We start from the raw sequence: 19,369 nt of genomic DNA on the forward strand, positions 1-19,369 counted from the left end.
GCAAAAAATGCTCTTCACTGACGAGTTGTGGTTTTGTTTCAACGAGGGTGATGGCCGGATTCATGTTTATCGTTGAAGGAATGAGCGTTACACCGAGGCCTGTACTCTGGAGAGGGATCAATTTGGAGGTGGAGGGTCCGTCATGGTCTGGGGCGGTGTGTCACAGCATCATTGGACTGAGCTTGTAGTCATTGCAGGCAATCTCAACGCTGTCCGTTACAGGGAAGACATCATGTGGTACCCTTCCTGCAGGCTCATCCTTACATGACCCTCCAGCATGACAATGCCACCAGCCATACTGCTCGTTCTGTGTGTGATTTCCTGCAAGACAGGAATGTCAGTGTTCTGCCAAGGCCAGTGAAGAGCCCGGATCTCAATCCCATTTAGCACGTCTGGGACCTGTTGGATCGGAGGGTGGAGGTTAGGGCCATTCCCCCCAGAAATGTTCAGGAACTTGCAGGTGCCTTGGTGGAAGAGTGGGGTAACCTCTCACAGGAAGAACTGGCAAACCTGGTGCAGTCCATGAGGAGGAGATGCACTGCAGTACTTAATGCAGATTGTGGCACACCATATACTGACTGTTACTTTTGATTTTGACCCCCCCTCCCCTTTGTTCAGGGACACATTATTCAGTTTCTGTGGAACTTGTTCAGTTTGTCTCAGTTGTTGAATCTTGTTATATTCATACAAATATTTGCACATGTTAAGTTTGTTGAAAATGAACGCAGTGAGAGGACATTTCTTTTTTTGCTGAGTTTACATGTGGCAATATGAAGTTTTGGATTTGCCCCAAACATAACACAACACATTACTGAGTACAGCTCTCTCTATTTTCAAGTGTAATGGTGGCTGCATCGTGTTATGGGTATGCTTGTAATCATTAAGGACTGTGGAGTTTTTCATGATGAAAAATAAAGTGAATGGAGCTAAGCACAGTCAAAATCCCAGAGTGCTTTCCGGGGGCACTGCATGTACTGTATTCTAGCCATGACTACTACATTTGCTATTCACTTACTGTCTATGCACAATATTCATATACACACTACACTCAGTGGCCCATTTATTAGGTGTTCCACCCCGTTAATGAAAATGGCTTGCTCCTACACACAGTGAGTCATGTGGCTGTGGCTTGCTATATGAAGCAGGCAGACAGACATCGAGGCATTAAATTACTGTTTTTGAGCGTGGTATGATCATCGGTGCCAGGCGCGGCAGTTCCAGTATCTCCGAAGCTGCTGGCTCCAGTGACCACACGATCACCAACACTGGACAATTAAGGAGTAGAAAAACATCACCTGGTCCGATGAATCCCAGTTCCTGTTGCGTCATGCTGATGGCAGAATCAGGATTTGGCGTAAGCAGCATGAGTCCATGGCCCCATCCTGCCTGGTGTAAATGGTACAGGCTGGTGGTGTAAGGGTGTGGAGATTGTTTTCCTGGCACACACTAGCTCCCTTGATACCAATTGAGTAATGTTTGAACGCCACACCATGTAGAATCCATGCCCCAAGGAATTCTGCCTGTTCTGGAGGCAAAGTGGGGTCCGACCCAATAATAGATGGGTGTACATAATAAACTGGCCACTGAGTGTATATTTATATTCTGGACTCATTGCTCATTCTGTTGTGTCGTAGCCCTTACACTCATACCCATATACGGGTTGCCAATTACAGATTTGGAAACTGGTGAAATTGGAATGCAATGACTGTGCAGTAAGATGCTATACGTGTCAGAGCTCAGGGTTTCTTCACAGCTCTGTATGGGTTTCGACTGACAGACATTCTGAACTTGAATGCTGTGCGTGACAAATAGAAAACAACTACAAGTGTGCTTGCTCTAGTTCTGCAACATCACAGCTAGGAGAGCTCAAAAAAGCAACCTATAGTTGTATGGCTCAAAGAAGAGTCTTCAAGTGCATTGAAATGACTTTGGAACTGTGCACACTTTGTAGAGTTGTGTGGCCACTTGGAAACACCAGTTAGTTCTCTCACTTAAACCATTGTTGTCTTATGTTGCACCTACCCCAAATTTTTCAAAAATATTCTTATGTTACTGAATGTATTTTCAGATTTCATTATCAACAAGTGCATTGAGTACAGTAAATGTAAAATGAACATAAAATCAGCAGTGTAATGTTAAGATTCAGTCTTGACAGATGAACTGTCATCTTTAAATATTTTCCCATCTCTTAACTGTTCCCTTTTTCTACCATGGTTCTGCATATGCTTTCCATATTTCTTCAGCAACAAACATTTCAATTTAGACCTATGCATATAGGCCAATTCCCACGAGTGTAAGGGCTTATTTTCTTGTTCTTTTGTAAATCTAATCAAATCAAACTTTATTTGTCACATGCGCTGAATACAACAAGTGTAGACATTACTGTGAAATGCTTACTTACAAGCCCTTAACCAACAGTGCAGTGCAAGAAGAGTTTACCAAGTAGACTAAAGTAAAAAATAATAATAAAAATTAACACAATAACATAACAATAACGAGGCTATATACAGGGGGTACCGGCACCGAGTCAGTGTGGAGGCTATATACAGGGGGTACCGGCACCGAGTCAGTGTGCGGGGGTACAGGTTAGAGGCAATTTGAAAAATGTAGGTAGGGGTGAAGTGACTGCATAGATAATAAACAGCGGTGTACAAAACAAATGGGAGGAGGGGGTCAATGTAGTAATCCGGTGGCTATTTTATTAATTGTTTAGCAGTCTTATGGCTTGGGGGTAGAAGGTATTAAGGAGTCTTTTGGTCCTAGACTTGGTTCTCCGGTAATTTTTTGGATTGCTGTGTTGTGGGAGCTAGAGACAAGCATTTCGCTGCAGCTGCGATAACCGTATTACCGCCACACCGGCTGTCATGAAGGCAGTCAAATTTCACATGACCATTTAGTCACGGTAATTAGGCTTCTCCAAGTGCTGGTGCTGGTCATTAGTAGCTTACCAAACTTGCTAACTAACTGGTACTCAGCACTCTATTGTCCCTATAATCACTCTGACATCAATGCAAATGTATTCGAAAATCTAATCATATGTTGCACAACATTTTCCAAATGCTATGCAATTGCGGGAGAAAACCAAGTGATGGCTGTTAAGAAAAATACGAGGATCCCATCAGCTTTCTATAGTCTATGCCTACTATTTTTATCTCAACATTCCTAATTTTAAGCACATTGCTTATATTTACAACAGGAGTATTGCCTACCTGGCTGGCATGAAAATGAACCATGGGAAAAGTGTCCTCCATTCGCTATTTAAGTGCATAGAGTACATATTTTTTTCCCGCTGCCCCTGTTTCAAATCAAGTGCATAATACTGGTTCATTTCTAAATCAAAATAAATGCCACATATATTATTTGGTATCTGTAAAGACCAGATTAAATCAAGAATAGTTTGATGGGTGAAAATATTAGCTTATCACTTGTGAATTATATATTGTCACTTGTGAATGATGCCCAGCATAAGAAACTATGCCTTGTTTTTGTACTTTTTCAAATCATAGTCGCACACCTCATGTAGCCTAGCCCCATAGGCCTATGTTTTACTAATGTTTAACTAAAGTGGCCAAAAAAAGTCTTAAAATTTAAGGACATTAATCCACTTTACAAGAGAGTATAGAGCCTAACCGATATATACAGTGGGGCAAAAAAGTATTTAGTCAGCCACCAATTGTGCAAGTTCCCCCACTTAAAAAGATGAGAGAGGCCTGTAATTTTCATCATAGGTACACTTCAACTATGACAGACAAAATGAGAAAAAAAATCCAGAAAATCACATTGTAGGATTTTTTATGAATTTATTTGCAAATTATGGTGGAAAATAAGTATTTGGTCACCTACAAACAAGCAAGATTTCTGGCTCACACAGACCTGTAACTTCTTCTTTAAGAGGCTCCATGTCCTCCACTCGTTACCTGTATTAATGGCACCTGTTTGAACTTGTAATCAGTATAAAAGACACCTGTCCACAACCTCAAACAATCACACTCCAAACTCCACTATGGCCAAGACCAAAGAGCTGTCAAAGGACACCAGGAACAAAATTGTAGACCTGCACCAGGCTGGGAAGACTGAATCTGCAATAGGTACTCAGCTTGGTTTGAAGAAATCAACTGTGGGAGCAATTATTAGGAAATAAGAGACATACAAGACCACTGATAATCTCTCTCGATCTGGGGCTCCACGCAAGATCTCACCCCGTGGGGTCAAAATGATCACAAGAACGGTGAGCAAAAATTCCAGAACCACACGGGGGGGACCTAGTGAATGACCTGCAGAGAGCTGGGACCAAAGTAACAAAGCCTACCATCAGTAACAAACTACGCCGCCCGGGACTCAAATCCTGCAGTGCCAGACGTGTCCCCCTGCTTAAGTCAGTACATGTCCAGGCCCGTCTGAAGTTTGCTAGAGAGCATTTGGATGATCCAGAAGAAGATTGGGAGAATGTCATATGGTCAGATGAAACCAAAATATAACTTTTTGGTAAAAACTCAACTAGTTGTGTTTGGAGGACAAGAATGCTGAGTTGCATCCAAAGAACACAATACCTACTGTGAAGCATGGGGGTGGAAACATCATGCTATGGGGCTGTTTTTCTGCAAAGGGACCAGGACGACTGATCTGTGTAAAGGAAAGAATGAATGAGGCCATGTATCGTGAGATTTTGAGTGAAAACCTCCTTCCATCAGCAAGGGCATTGAAGTTGGCTGGGTCTGGGTCTTTAAGCATGACAATGATCCCAAACACACCGCCCGGGCAACAAAGGAGTGGCTTCGTAAGAAGCATTTCAAGGTCCTGGAGTGGCCTAGCCAGTCTCCAGATCTCAACACCATAGAATATCTTTGGAGGGAGTTGAAAGTCTGTGTTGCCCAGCAACAGCCCCAAAACATCACTGCTCTAGAGGAGATCTGCATGGAGGAATGGGCCAAAATACCAGCAACAGTGTGTGAAAACCTTGTGAAGACTTACAGAAAACGTTTGACCTCTGTCATTGCCAACAAAGGGTATATAACAAAGTTTTGAGAAACTTTTGTTATTGACCAAATAATTATTTTTCACCATAATTTGCAAAAAAATTCATTAAAAATCCTACAATGTGATTTTCTGGAATTTTTTTTCTCATTTTGTCTGTCATAGTTGAAGTGTACCTATGATGAAAATTACAGGCCTCTCTCATCTTTTTAAGTGGGAGAACTTGCACAATTGGTGGCTGACTTGCCCCACTGTATAAGCAGCGCATGAGTTTAAACTTTGGGGAAGAACATTTTCACCATAAAAATGCACCTTTATAATAAAAGCATTACATGCATAATCACATTTGTGGTCACTTTTGATAATGGTGTTTTCCTGCTAATAGAACATTGGCGCTTATAGCCTAGTACCATGTGTGCATTGCTGCGCCTATAATGTGAAGAAATAGCCTAATAGTTGACCAACATTTTAAGCTGAACGTTGTGATCTGTTGCGTCAGCCACATTGCATAAACATGTTTTTTGATGCAAGTGGTTGTATTAATTTGAGATCGATTTCATCTCACAACTGTCGCAGACTGTTTGGAATATTTCTTTCTGGCACAAAATGGGATAGATCAACTTTTTTACTATGAGGGTTGTAGATTGACATAGGCTAGTGCTTTTGTTGTTCGTTAGGCCTACTCATCTGTTTGGCTGACAAAAGGTAAATGTGGACAGTTCTTCCAATGTCTTCAATATGCGCCTCGGAATTGTACAAGGGCCACACGTAAGTTGTAAGTCTGTCTTCACTTTTAAGTGCTTGTCAAATTGTAAATGAGAGACTATTGGAGTGTGTACAGCCTACGCAAAAAACAAAGCAGCGCTCATGCCTTTTCAAGCAACTTTTTTTCAAATCATCATTAACTTTTATTTAACTAGGCAAGTCAGTTAAGAACAAATTCTTATTTACAATGACGGCCTACACCGGCCAAACCCGGACGACACTGGGCCAATTGTGCCACCGCCCTATGGGACTCCTAATCATGGCTGGTTGTGATACAGCCTGGATGCAGCCTTGTAATGTGTTGAAAATCAAAATATATAGCCTGAAGTTTGTAGAACAACTAAAGTTACATCAATAACTCTAAATTAAGCATAAGGAGTACCTATTTTTTTGTTAACCGCTCAAAACAGGATAGTGCGGACTCCTTCAAATCGTTTGGAGGAAATATTTCTATTTTATTCAGCTTTGTTCAATTTTATTCTTCATACTATAAAATAATATAAAATAATGCCACTGAATTATAAGTAAATCTTGTCTGCTAAATGAACTAATGTAGCCCACAGCCATTTGGCATAGCCACATCAGGACCTAACATAAGGACAACTCCGAGTATGCTATTATTTTCTACTAAAATAGACATTTTCTTCAAATCATGCTTCTTTAGACCTAAAATAAATAATGGATTTATTGTGACGGTGTAGGCTATATTATGGATGCATTAGACCTTTTAAAATGGCTTGCATGTGTGGAAGCCAGGAGATGCTAAATGTGTTTATGTTAATTAATGATAAATTACCGTGAGACCGACCAGTTATTTGCTTAACAATCACCGGCTGACAATTTTGTGACCACTACAGCCCAAGGGCACACGTATTTTGTGACCAATAAACATTGATTTGATTTGACCTTGCCTCAGAAAAATCTGTCACCTTTGACTGAAGCCTGAGGGGGTCAAGTCTGACAGGCCTGAACAGGACTGTATTACAGTTCATATGGCCCAAACTCATCAGTCAATTCTATATTATAAGAGGATATCTGTAGCTATACTTTACAGTAGGAAAACGTATGTTTTACAGATAGTCTACCTATTGTTTTAAACCACTATCACCAAGAATAAATGCTATTTTTACGATAAAGGTGTTTATAGGTTTTACTTATTACTTTGTTATTATGATTTTACCATGCACTTTCTGGGTAAATAACCATTTCTGTACCGTAAAATAAAGTGTTGTCAAATTCTTAGGGTTTTAAACCTAGCCTCTCGTTGTTACAGGGGTCACCAAGGCTCTTCTTGCTGACCAAAAACAACTTTGTCTTAGCTGACCAGAAGACAGGCCAGGTGAAGGCCAGCGTGCCGCTGCCAGACCTCACCAGCGTGTCGGTCAGCACTCAGAGTGACGGCTTCTTCGCCCTCAAGCTCAAAGAGGTGATGGAGGCAGGGAGCATTACTCCATCTGCACTGTGATGCACTTACACATGGACATCCACCTAGCTAACTAACCAGCTGGTAAAGCTGGTTGAAATGAACCTGCTTTGCTTGCTGCAAATCAACTGGTTGCAAACTGATTCTAATGATGGCATTTCAACCAGTTTTACCTGCTGTGTATCTAGTTGTAATACTAAAGTTCTGTTTTTTTTACTTTTTAATGTAACATTGAGGTGCTAATCATGGAAAGATTGGGTAGGCATATTGACTTTGAAATTACTAACACTCTTCTCTGTGTGTTTAACCCATAGGGCTCTGCTTCAGCTGCCAAAGGTGACTTCCTGCTAAACAGTGAGCATCTTATTGAGATCATCACCAAACTCCACCGCACATGGACCACCGCTGCAGACAAGGACCAAATCAACATTGATATCTCAGACGAGTAAGAGAGACTTTACATTGCAGTGCTGTTCTTGTTTCTCTTCGTCAAGTGTTTGTGATGTCTTGGCAACTGCTACAGTTATTATCATGTTTTCACAAACAGATCTAGGATCAGGCTAGTTAAATCCCAGGAAGTGATGTCAGAGGACGTTTCTAATCCTCCTTCCTCTTTGTCTCCCTGGCAGGTTCCTCGTTCAGTTCAAGCAGGACAAGGTGTGTGTCAAGTTCATCCAGGGGGGGCCTAAGAACGGCACCAGTGCTGCCTGCAAGCGCAAGAACAACCGCCTACTGGAGGTGTCTGTGCCATCATCGCCATAGAGACGACGCAACGTCACTGATAGGGTTTTCATGACAGTTCACCATCAGACCTAAATCCAGCCCCACCCCCAATGACTGTGCAATTTACGCTACTTTTTGTTGTTATTTGTTCTCTCTTATTTCCTCTTCAGAGTCATCACATCACTGTAAAATGTAATAGTGCTGCCACTTTTGGTAGAGAGTGAAAGACTCTCATGATCGCATGACGATAAGGTTATAAGAGAGAGAGAAAGATGATACTTTGTTTTACTTGTATTGTTTTTAAAGTTGGTGGTGGGTGAAGGAAGGAAGGAAAGAAGTGCACTCCTCTTGTCAATGGAGCATAAGATATCTCCAGTCAGATAATGATGATGATAAAGATTGTTGAGCTTGGTGAAGCTAATCTGCAGTCTTTGTGGTGTGGTATCAAAGCCATCCATGCCAAGCCGTACCCATATTCAGTGATCGCTTAAAAGGGGCAAAGAAAGAAAGTATTGACAAGTCACACCCCTGAACTAGCTTCCAGGCCATCGGATTATTTTTTCAGTTTGAGCTCCGAAATGGCAACTCTATAGACCAACGATGACCAGAGAGCTTTCAGGGTTGCTCTAAAATGTTCTCTGAAAGTTAAAAGAAAAAAAAAAACAATATGATGGCACTTGTTATGTTCACTCGGGTGAGTTAAAATGAGAAAAATATCATGATGAATAGGCTGAATATTGGCTGCGTTGTTTCTGTTTATGTTGTGCTTTGCTGACACCTACACAGCTGACTGTACAGTGGGTGGTCAAGTAGAAGAATCAACAGTTGTCAAATGATATATCGTTAACCACTTAGTATCCATAACAACTCCCTTCTCTGTGTGGTGCCACGACGTGTTACATGTATCAGTGTTGTCATCTAATCATGTCTTGGACAAAGTGAAAACCAAAAAGGTGAATGGTTCCTACACTCAGTTTATCATGAAGTAAATGCCACAAAACCTTTTGAAGGGGGACTTAATCAAGCAGGAACAAGACTTTATTTGATAACACACTACATGTGATCAATATTCATTTCCTCACTTTTCAGTTGTCCTCAAAGTAAATGTCTTCTCTAAGCTTTACTCAATATACATGTATGTTCAAATAATTATTCTAAACCGTTACCTTTTTCAATGTGTAATTGAACAGTGTAGATCCATATCCTTATAAATGTCATTACTCAGACAATAATTCAGTGGTTTGGTGCACAAGGACCTCCCCTATGCCCCTTATGAAGGCTTGTGATCGGTCGGATGGACAGGAAGTTGTTAGAATTGTCAGGAAGTTTCCAACCACCACAGGAAGTGAGATGGACCCCAGGGTTCCCAAGCCTATGCCCAGTTTTTTGAAAGTTATTTATCTGGATTCTGCCTATGGAAATGATGAAATGCATTGGAATTGAATGGAAGTCCCAATTCAATCATTCATCAATTCTATTTCTATGTGTTTCTACTTAGCCGATAGGCGAAATCCAAATAGATAACTTGTGAAAAACTGGGCCCAGATGACTATCCTAGATTCCCAGATTTAAGGCTGGTCAGTCTTTTTAGAGCCACGCGGCTGCTAGTTTTCATTGGCCCTCTTGTGTGAAATGTAAGGGAAATTAGCTATTTGCCTGGAAGGCTGCCCTAGGCTAGGCTACACCATCTCAAGCATTCCTCCTCCCTTTGGCCTGAGTAAATTAGTAAAAGGACGCAGCATGTCGACAGACGGAACACAAGATTAAGTCCTACACTCTTGACAGACGTTTCTCAAGCACATGCTGTTGAGAGAAACACTCACTCACTGACTATCATACACATCAGCTATACATAAGCTAGGGGTAAATTATAGTTTCCTTATGCTAGTTTTCTTATTGCTGTGATGCATAATATCTATGCTGTTTTTGCCATCACAATATAGGCAGTTACATTTTTTGTAGCCCCATTCTGGCTAATAATAAATGCAGTGTTTTTCTTGGGACTCCCCCAGCTGTCTTTTGAGTGCATATGGACATATATTACATTCTTGGGAAGTTTTTTCAGAAATCTAGCAATCACCGCTTTACTGTCGACTCTACCTGTGCACAGACTATACTTTATACACACACAAGCCAATGTCCCTGATCTTTGAAATTTGGACATCTATTATAATATGATATTCTTTATCAGGAGATTTCGTGGGAGTTTGGACTGTTGACTTCAATGTTAAACAATTGGGTTCTCTGGTGGTGGAGGTTGTAGCTCAGCCAAACTGCTCTAGATCACATTCCTATAGACCGCGCTGGGGTATTTTCATTTTAAGTTTTTGTAATTTCACAGAAAAACCATAGGTGGACTTTGAGGAATGTTTTTTCCTTGCATGGGGAGGATGTTGTGCAAAATCGAATGATGTTCGTTGCTGTTCAGTTCTGTACAGTTTGAGATTTCAATGCAGTTTGCTACAAGGTTAATAACTCTCTCGCGCTTCTGTTTATATTTGAAGTTATATATGAAAATAGAAACGCAAAATGATGTATGCATTCTTGTCGTGTGCCTAATGTAAGACAGAAAGAACATGGAAGTGTTTCAATACTATTCAATGTAACACATTTACAAGTCATTTTTTTTAAATAAAAAAAAAGCAATAAATACTTTGACTTTGTCATTGTGTTGGTTTTGAAAGAGTGGAAGCGTACGGGCAATTCCACTGACAAATCTGAGTCTCCACATCACTCGAACTGGAAGTGCCCATATGGTCTGTACATGTTCATCAGTTCAGTTTAGGATCTTTCAAGACAGATGTTTTCCAGTCATCAGCATTTACCAGGCATCGTCCGCTAACCATAGAGGCATACACACAAACATATTAGCTGTACATCACAGTATATCCATCACAACACTCAAGTAATAATCTTTCTGAACTCTCTAGAGCTCCTGCTATTGTCTTTTCACATCTGACCGTCCACAGTAGACCTACCATACAATACTTAAAGTGGACGGGGCATTGTAAACCCTACGACCACTTCATCCATTAGATCAAATGACTGAGTCTGAGATGCTATTCATCAGTAGTGTATCAGATGAGCTGAGAGAGAGGCCCTTTGTCCCACCCTCTCTCTTTCAGCTCTCCTGGTACACTGATAGTAAGGGTGGACCGGAAGGGCCTGTATGTAAGACGACCCGACCAGGCAGCTACCCAGATGTTTTCCATCACATCTGGAGAGTTGTTCTGGGTTAAATTCCGTGGCTTGGGGAGGCTGCCGGCAAGAGGCCCCTGAGGAACAGCCCTCGACAGATTGTGCACAGATAGAAATAGCCCACAATTGTGGGCTGTCCCGGTCCAAGTTCCCACCATCCCGTAGTCCTCTGGATGCTGGGAAAGGAAGGTGTGGCCTAGTATCCTGCTGAGAAGAGAACCAGCCCTCTGGGAGGGGCTAACAAGGAAAAGAACAGACAAAGCATCACCTCATGTTACGTAGCTACATGTGATTGACAGTGGATTCATTCAAATAACATTCAAATATGATGTATGAACACAATTGCATTCATTTGTTTGATTCATCACAGTTTTCCTTACTAAAGCAGCGCCTGCTTGAGTGTAAATTTGAGTTTGGTGGTCTGCACAAAGTTCCAATACTTTTTGACCTAAACACCTGCATAATATAATCACATCAGTGATGTTAATTAACATACTGATGTGACCCTCAAGTATTTGGAGATTTCAGTTACAGAATCCTCTGGCGCCACCAAGTGGAACTTGGTACCATCTTAGATCGGCTTCCGGTATTGTGTTTCACCCTACTGATGGGAAAGATTGACTTATCAAAAAGGTCTGCAATAGTAAATCATCCCTCTTATATCTACAGTTGAAGTCGGACGTTTACATACACCTTAGCCTAATACACTTAAACTCAGTTTTTCACAATTCCTGACATTTAATCCTAGTAAAAATTCCCTGTCCTCTCTCAGGTCAGTTAGGAACACCACTTTATTTTAAGAATGTGAAATGTCAGAATAATAGTAGAGAGAAGGATTTCTTTCATCTTTTATTTCTTTCATCACATTCCCAGTATGTCAGAAGTTTACATACACTCAATCAATATTTGGTAGCAATGCCTTTAAATTGTTTAACTTGGGTCAAATGTTTCGGGTAGCCTTCCACAAGCTTCCCACAAGAAGTTGAGTGAATTTTGGCCTATTCCTCCTGACAGAGCTGGTGTAACTGAGTCAGGTTACAGGCCTCCTTGTTTGCTCACGCTTTTTCAGTTCTGCCCACAAATTTTCTATGGGATTGAGGTCAGGGCTTTGTGATGGCCACTCCAATACCTTGACTTTGTTGTCCTTAAGCCATTTTGCCACAACTTTGGAAGTATGCTTGGGGTCATTGTCCATTTGGAAGACCCGTTTGCGACCAAGCTTTAACTTCCTGACTGATGTCGAGATGTTGGTTCAATAGATGCACATACTTTTACATCCTCATGATACCATCTATTTTGTGATGCGCACCAGTCCCTCCTGCAGCAAAGCACCCCCACAACATGATGCTGCCACACCCATGCTTCACAGTTGGGATGGTGTTCTTCGGCTTGCAATCCCCCTTTTTCCTCCAAACATAACTATTGTCATTATGGCTAAACAGTTCTATTTTTGTTTCATCAGACCAGAGAACATTTCTCCAAAAAGAACGATCTTCTTCCCCATGTGTAGTTGCAAACCGTAGTCTGGGTTTTTTATGGCGGTTTTGGAGCAGTGGCTTCTTCCTTGCTAAGCGGCCTTTTAGGTCATGTCGATATAAGACTCATTTTACTGTGGATATAGACACTTTTGTACCTGTTTCCTCCAGCATCTTCACAAGGTCCTTTGCTGTTGTTCTGGGATTGATTTGCACTTTTCGCACCCAAGTACGTTTATCTCTAGGAGACAGTACGCGTCTCCTTCCTGAGCGGTATGATGGTTGCGTGGCCCCATGGTGTTTATACTTGCATACTATTCTTTGTACAGATGAACGTGGTACCTTGAGGCATTTGGAAATTGCTCACAAGGCTGAACCAGACTTGTGGAGGTCTCCAATTTATTTTCTGAGGTCTTGGCTGATTTCTTTTGATTTCCCCATGATGTCAAGCAAAGAGGCACTGAGTTTGAAGGTAGTCCTTGAAATACATCCACAGGTGCACCTCAAATTGACTCAAATGATGTCAATTAGCCTATCAGAAGCTTCTAAAGCCAAGACATAATTTTCTGGAATTTTCCAAGCTGTTTAAAGGCACAGTCAACATAGTGTATGTAAACTTCTGACCCACTGGAATTGTGATACAATGAATTATAAGTGAAATAATCTGTCTGTAAACAATTGTTGAAAACATTACTTGTATCATGCACAAAGTAGATGTCCTAATCGACTTGCCAATACTATAGTTTGTAAACAAGAAATTTGTGGAGTGGTTGAAAAACTTTAGCTTTAATGACTACAACCTAAGTGTATGTAAACTTCCAATTTCAACTGCATGTGCAACTGTGGGGATGACTTCCTCAATGCCCTTATTGACAAAGCCAGTGACTGATGTGGTGTACTCCTCAATGCCATCGGAAGAATCCCGGAACATATTCCAGTCTGTGATAGCAAAACAGTCCTGTAGTTTAGCATCTGCTTCATCTGATCACGTTTTTATAGACCGAGTCACTGGTGCTTCCTGCTTTAATTTTAGCTTGTAAGCAGGAATCAGGAGGATAGAATTATGGTCAGATTTGCCAAATGGAGGGCAAGGGAGAGCTTTGTACGCGTCTCTGTGTGTGAAGTAAAGGTGATCTTGAATTGTTTGCCCTCTGGTTGTGCATTTAACATGCTGATAGAAATGAGGTAAAACTGATTTAAGTTTTCCTGCATTAAAGTCCCCGGCCACTAGGATCACAGCCTCTGGGTGAGCGGTTTCCTGTTTGCTTATTTCCTAATACAGCTGACTCAGTGGGGTCTTAGTGCCAGTCTGTGGTGGTAAATCAACAGCCACGAAAAAAATAGATGAAAATTCTCTTGGCAAATAGTGTGGTCTACAGCTTACAATGAGATACTCTACTTCAGGAGAGAAAAATCTAGAGACTTCCTTAGATTTCGTGCACCAGCTGTTGTTTACAAATATACTCAGACCGCCCCCCCTCGTCTTGTGCTGTTCTGTCTAGCCGGTGCACCTTATACCCCGCTAGCTGAATGTTTTACATGTCGTCATTCAGCCACGATTCGGTGAAACATAAGATGTTACTGCTTTTGATGTCCCATTGGTAGGATATTCGTGATCGTACTTCGTCTAATTTATTGTCCAATGATTGTACATTGGCAAGTAATATTGATGGTAAGGTCAGATTTCCCACTCGCTGTTGGCGAATACTTACAAAGCACCCCGCCCTGTGTCCTCTATACCGGAGTCTCTTTCTCTTGCCAATGACGGGGATTTCGGCCTTGTAGGGTGTCTGAAATACATCCTGTGCGTCCTGCTTGATGAAGAAAAAAATGTTGTCTCATCCGAGAAGAGTGATCGCTGTCCTGATATCCAGAAGCTCTTTTTTTGCCATAAGATACGGTGGCAGAAACATGATGTACAAAATAAGTTACAAATAATGCCAAAAAAACACATAATTGCACAATAGGTTAGTCGCCCGTAAAGCGGTTGCCATTTCTTCTGGCGCCATCTTCACATATGTTATTCGTATATTTTATTGTTATTAGTAATTTACAGTCAGTGCATTCAACCAAGGTTGATTAAAAAAACACAGCACAGTCATAGCAAGTAAAATGTTTCTGTATCCATTAATGAAAATGTTGCTGTAGTTATTAATTACACATTGGTCTTACATGTTTTTGTAAATACAGCAATATATCTTATGACATACAGTATCTCTGACTATCTCTATTTCGTGCTAATACAATACTGAGATATCCACGGTAACTTGATGCCAGAGCAATGAAACACAGTACTGTAAAAGTGACTATTAAACTGTAAGAAAATGATTTCTACCGTATTTTACTGTAATTAAAAGGGATTAGAGCTAGCAGGTTGTCTGTAGGCATTTGCATATTACAGTATATTAATGAATACTAGGTGTTTTATATCAGTTCCTCTTCTAGAGGCCTAAACAAAGGCTTCCAAACTGGCCATGATTACGGGTCAAAACATAACAAATGGACACAAGGTAATATTCAACCATTAAAAGGTGTCAGACCCGCTATCCCTCTGATCTGTTTCCTATATGGGTAGTTGCCATATGGCCAAAACAAAAGTAGAAAAATACATTCCTTTAAAATGTAGGTTAAAAAAAATAGAGTTACAATAAACTGTCTAAACAACTCAAAATGTTACATGGCCAGCTTCAATTTTGAGTTTATATCTAATTGAATGAACCATTTAATGCATTAGTGCCTTGAATTTGTCCTCTGGTGTGACATTACACTTAATGGTAATGTAAAGGTTTTAATGATTCCCAAATAGACAAGACAAATCTTTTTTTTCATTACTTAGTTAATTCTGTCTTTAAATCGGTAATCATATTCTTGGATTTAAAATGAAAAACACATTATTTCCTTGTTTAATTAAATCAAATCAAATGTTATTTGTCACATGCATATGTTTAGCAGATGTTATTGTGGGTGTAGCGAAATGCTTGTGTTTCTAGCTCCAACAGTGCAATAATATCTGACAAGTAATATCTAACATATTTCACAACAATACACACAAATCTAAAGTAAATAAACAGAATTAAGACAATATAAATATTTGGATGCGCGATGTCAGAGTGGCATAGAATAAGATACAGTAGAATATGATAGAAAAAACTGTATACATATGAGATGAGTTATGCAAAATATGTCAACATTATTAAAGTGACTCGTGTTCCATTATTAAAGTGGCCAGTGATTTCAAGTCTATGTATATAGGGCAACAGCCTCTCTGTGTTAGTGATGGCTGTTAACAGTCTGATGGCCTTGAGATAGAAGCTGTTTTCAGTCTCTCGGCCCCAGCTTTGATGTACCTGTACTGACCTCGCCTTCTGGATGATAGCGGGGTGAACAAGCAGTGGCTCGGGTGGTTGTTGTCCTTGCTGATCTATTTGGCCTTCCTGTGACATTGGGTGCTGTTTGTGTCCTGGAGGGCAGGTAGTTTGCCCCGGTGATGCGTTGGGCAGACTGCACCAGCCTCTGGAGAGCCCTGCGGTTGTGGGCGGTGCAGTTGCCATACCAGGCGGTGATACAGCCCGACAGGATGCTCTTAATTGTGCATCTGTAAAGGTTTGTGAAGGTTTAGGTGCCAAGACAAATTTATTCAGCCTCCTGAGGTTGAAGAGGTGCTGTGTCGCCTTCTTCACCACACTGTCTGTTTGGGTGGACCATTTCAGTTTGTCAGTGATGTGTACGCCGAGGAACTTGAAACTTTCCACCTTTTCCACTGCGGTCCCGTCGATGTGGATAGGGGGGTGCTCCCTCTGCTGTTTCCACAATCAACGATCAGCTCCTTTGTTTTGTTGACGTTGGGTGAGAGGCTATCTTTCTGGCACCACACTCCCAGGCACCTCAACTCCTTCCTGTAGGTTATCTCGTCATTGTTGGTAATCAGGCCTACTGCTGTTGTGTCGTCTGCAAACTTGATGATTGAGTTGGAGGAGTGCGTGGCCACGCAGTCATGGGTGAACAGGGAGTACAGGAGGGGGCTGAGCACGCACCCTTGTGGGTCCCCAGTGTTGAGGATCAACACTGTGGTGTTGAATGCTGAGCTGTAGTGAATGAACAGCATTCTTACATAGGTATTCCTCTTGTCCAGATGGGATAGGGCAGTGTAAAGTGCGATGCCAGTTGCATCGTCTGTGGATCTATTGGGGCTGTAAGCAAATTTAAGTGGGTCTAGGGTGTCAGGTAAGGTAGAGGTGATATGATCCTTGACTAGTCACTCAGAGCACTTCATGATGACAGAAGTGAGTGCTATGGGGCGATAGTCATTTTGTTCAGTTACCTTTGCTTTCTTGGGTACAGGAACAATGGTAGACATCTTGAAGCATGTGTGGACAGCAGACTGGGATAGGGCGAGATTGAATATGCTGACCAAGTGTCTCGCAATTACATTTTAGGTAAGATACACAGTTATTTCACTGAGCCTACGTAAAAAGCAATTATCTTATTTGCTAAACAATTAATTTAACATTTTATCCGAGATACAGTAACTCATTGTCACACCGACGGACAATACACCATAGGCAGTCACATTTTATTGTTAAGATATAATTAATGACACTTTCAGAAGTTTCTGACCACTATACAAATGCTTCTAAAAAATCTGTTCTAAACATCAGTAATGGATCCTCATGAAAGAATTTGAAGTGTACTCATTCCAATTACAAGGACTTCCCGAATCGGAAGTGGATCTTTTGCGTACCTGCTGCTTTCCTTGGATGTGGTAGCCGTATCTCAGGCTCCCTCTCCAGAATCAAACCCTGATTCCCCCTTACCCATGGTCACCATGGTAGCCACAGAAACTACCATCGGAAGTTGATGGGGCAGACAATCGAATGATATGCCTATATGGGTTTTGGGTCTGAAAAATGCATGTCCCCGAAGGTCAACAATTGTTGACATATCTTAGCACTAGAATTGACACAGTTATCAAAGTAACATTTGAGCAATAAATGGAACCTTAACTGATTTAATGAGCCATTCACATTTTCACTGTACCGGCCGTGTGTACTAAGACTTGCATGGCTTAATCTTTGGGACAAGAATATGGCATAATCACCAGTTAGAGCAGGGGGGGGAACCAAAAGAGGCACAGCTGATTTGGCCCTCTCAAGATGGATCACTTATGTCAATTAGAGGAGTGAAACTGGTAGGACAGACAGAGAGGGACCAAGGGGAGGGATGGTCTAATGCAGGGAGTGAGAACCAGGAATAGGTGTACCACAGCCCCCAATATGTGCCTGCACCATCACTAGGGCCACGTAAAATAACTAGATCCTCCCCAGAGGGCAGAGACAGACCCAGAAGTCACCAGAGCAATGTTCACCTGCCGAGAGTGAGAAACCAGGCCTGGGATAATGAAAACATAAATATTACATTCAGAATCACTTAAAATGATCAAAAATGCAACAGGATACAAATAGGTCTCATGCAAATAAGAGTTATTTGATGAAAAATAAGTCTAAAAAGGTACAAATACAAGTGTATTAATTGGTTATGTTTTCTGGAGTGACAGGTACTTCCTCTGGCATGACACACCAAGGGGAAAAAGCTGTCAAACCATTCAAAATCTCAGGCTGTATGGTCCATTTTTGGGCTTATTGTTAACAGTAAGCTTTCCATATGATTTCACCACAACAAGTTTTCATTGCTTTTTTATACTTAAATTGTCAAAAAAAGTATTCTTATTTGTAATATACCTGTATATACACATTCAAACTGCATCATACCAAAGAACTTAGAAACTGACCCCTTTTATGGCAATGGCAGAAAAGTGCCAAATGTTGATCAATATTTATCATAAAGCTTTTACAGTCTGGTCAGGCCATGTGCTCCAGCCATGTCTTCAGTGCTTACTCATTGCAAGATAACTGTCCCTACCACAATGGTGCCCAAATGCTGGCTCATTATTTTATCACAGAATTGTGTCACACCAAGTGGACATTGCTTTTATGGACAAAATGTAATCAATCAAAACTATTTGGAAATACCATGAATAGACTTGAGGACTATTGTTATTTTAAATAAACTTCTGTGTTATAACTAAAAGATTAGGTGAAGGGAATTGTATTCATTAAAATAAATGTTATAATAATTACTTAAAATCAAAGCTCCTCAACCTTACCTGGGACAGTCACACCATTGGACAATTGTCACGTTTGGTTCCAAATTGTAAGAAAACTAATAATACACTGCATGAATGTACTTATGATCCAAGTTAAAAAATCTAAAAAACTTTTAGTATTATATCAATTTTTTTGCCAATTTAGGTTCAGTTAAATTTGTGTTTGCCATCATGGACAAAAAAGGGGTGTCACCACTACCTATATACCTTTAATTACTAGGGGACTACTATCATATATCATTTTACATGCTGTAAATTATGTACGTGATTGGATAACATTTGCTTTGAAGATTCCGCCGTGCTTGCTGTGTTCTTTGTTTAGAGAGATCTAAGTGGGAAACTCAGAGTTGGGGATGAAATATTAACAGTGGGAGGGCGTTCAAGTGGGTTTTCTGAGTCGTATGCGGGTATTTATGAAATGTACAGATGTTATGAATGTGGCTGATGGCCATACTGTTGGCCTTGCAGTGGGTGGAGGAAGTTAAGCCAGAAAGAGTAGTTATTTGCTCTGATTCATGTGCAGTGCTAAGGAGTCTTCAGTCCTTTATATCACGTAGCAAACAATACCTACTTTATGAGGTGATACAAACCCATGCCAGGAGTAAACAAATGGGTTTACAGATAATACTTACATGGCTCCCCAGCTCA

The 19,369-nt window shown here is 40.9% G+C and overlaps 1 protein-coding gene across 7 annotated transcripts in view; it reads left to right on the plus strand.

Annotated features, from left to right (window-relative positions):
* Positions 1-10,535, plus strand: part of LOC110501792 (unconventional myosin-Ib) — a 169,164-nt gene extending 158,629 nt beyond the window's left edge. For all 7 annotated transcript variants that reach the window (XM_021579618.2, XM_021579620.2, XM_036959173.1 and 4 more), the window contains 3 exons: positions 7,013-7,165; positions 7,477-7,607; positions 7,792-10,535. In XM_021579618.2, the coding sequence (XP_021435293.1) occupies positions 7,013-7,165; positions 7,477-7,607; positions 7,792-7,924 (417 nt within the window). In that variant the 3' untranslated portion in view covers positions 7,925-10,535. The remainder of the gene's footprint in view (positions 1-7,012; positions 7,166-7,476; positions 7,608-7,791) is intronic.
* The last annotated feature ends 8,834 nt before the right edge of the window (positions 10,536-19,369 follow it).

The sequence above is a fragment of the Oncorhynchus mykiss genome, chromosome 22 (assembly GCF_013265735.2).
Source record: "Oncorhynchus mykiss isolate Arlee chromosome 22, USDA_OmykA_1.1, whole genome shotgun sequence".
NCBI classification, from domain to species: domain Eukaryota; kingdom Metazoa; phylum Chordata; class Actinopteri; order Salmoniformes; family Salmonidae; genus Oncorhynchus; species Oncorhynchus mykiss.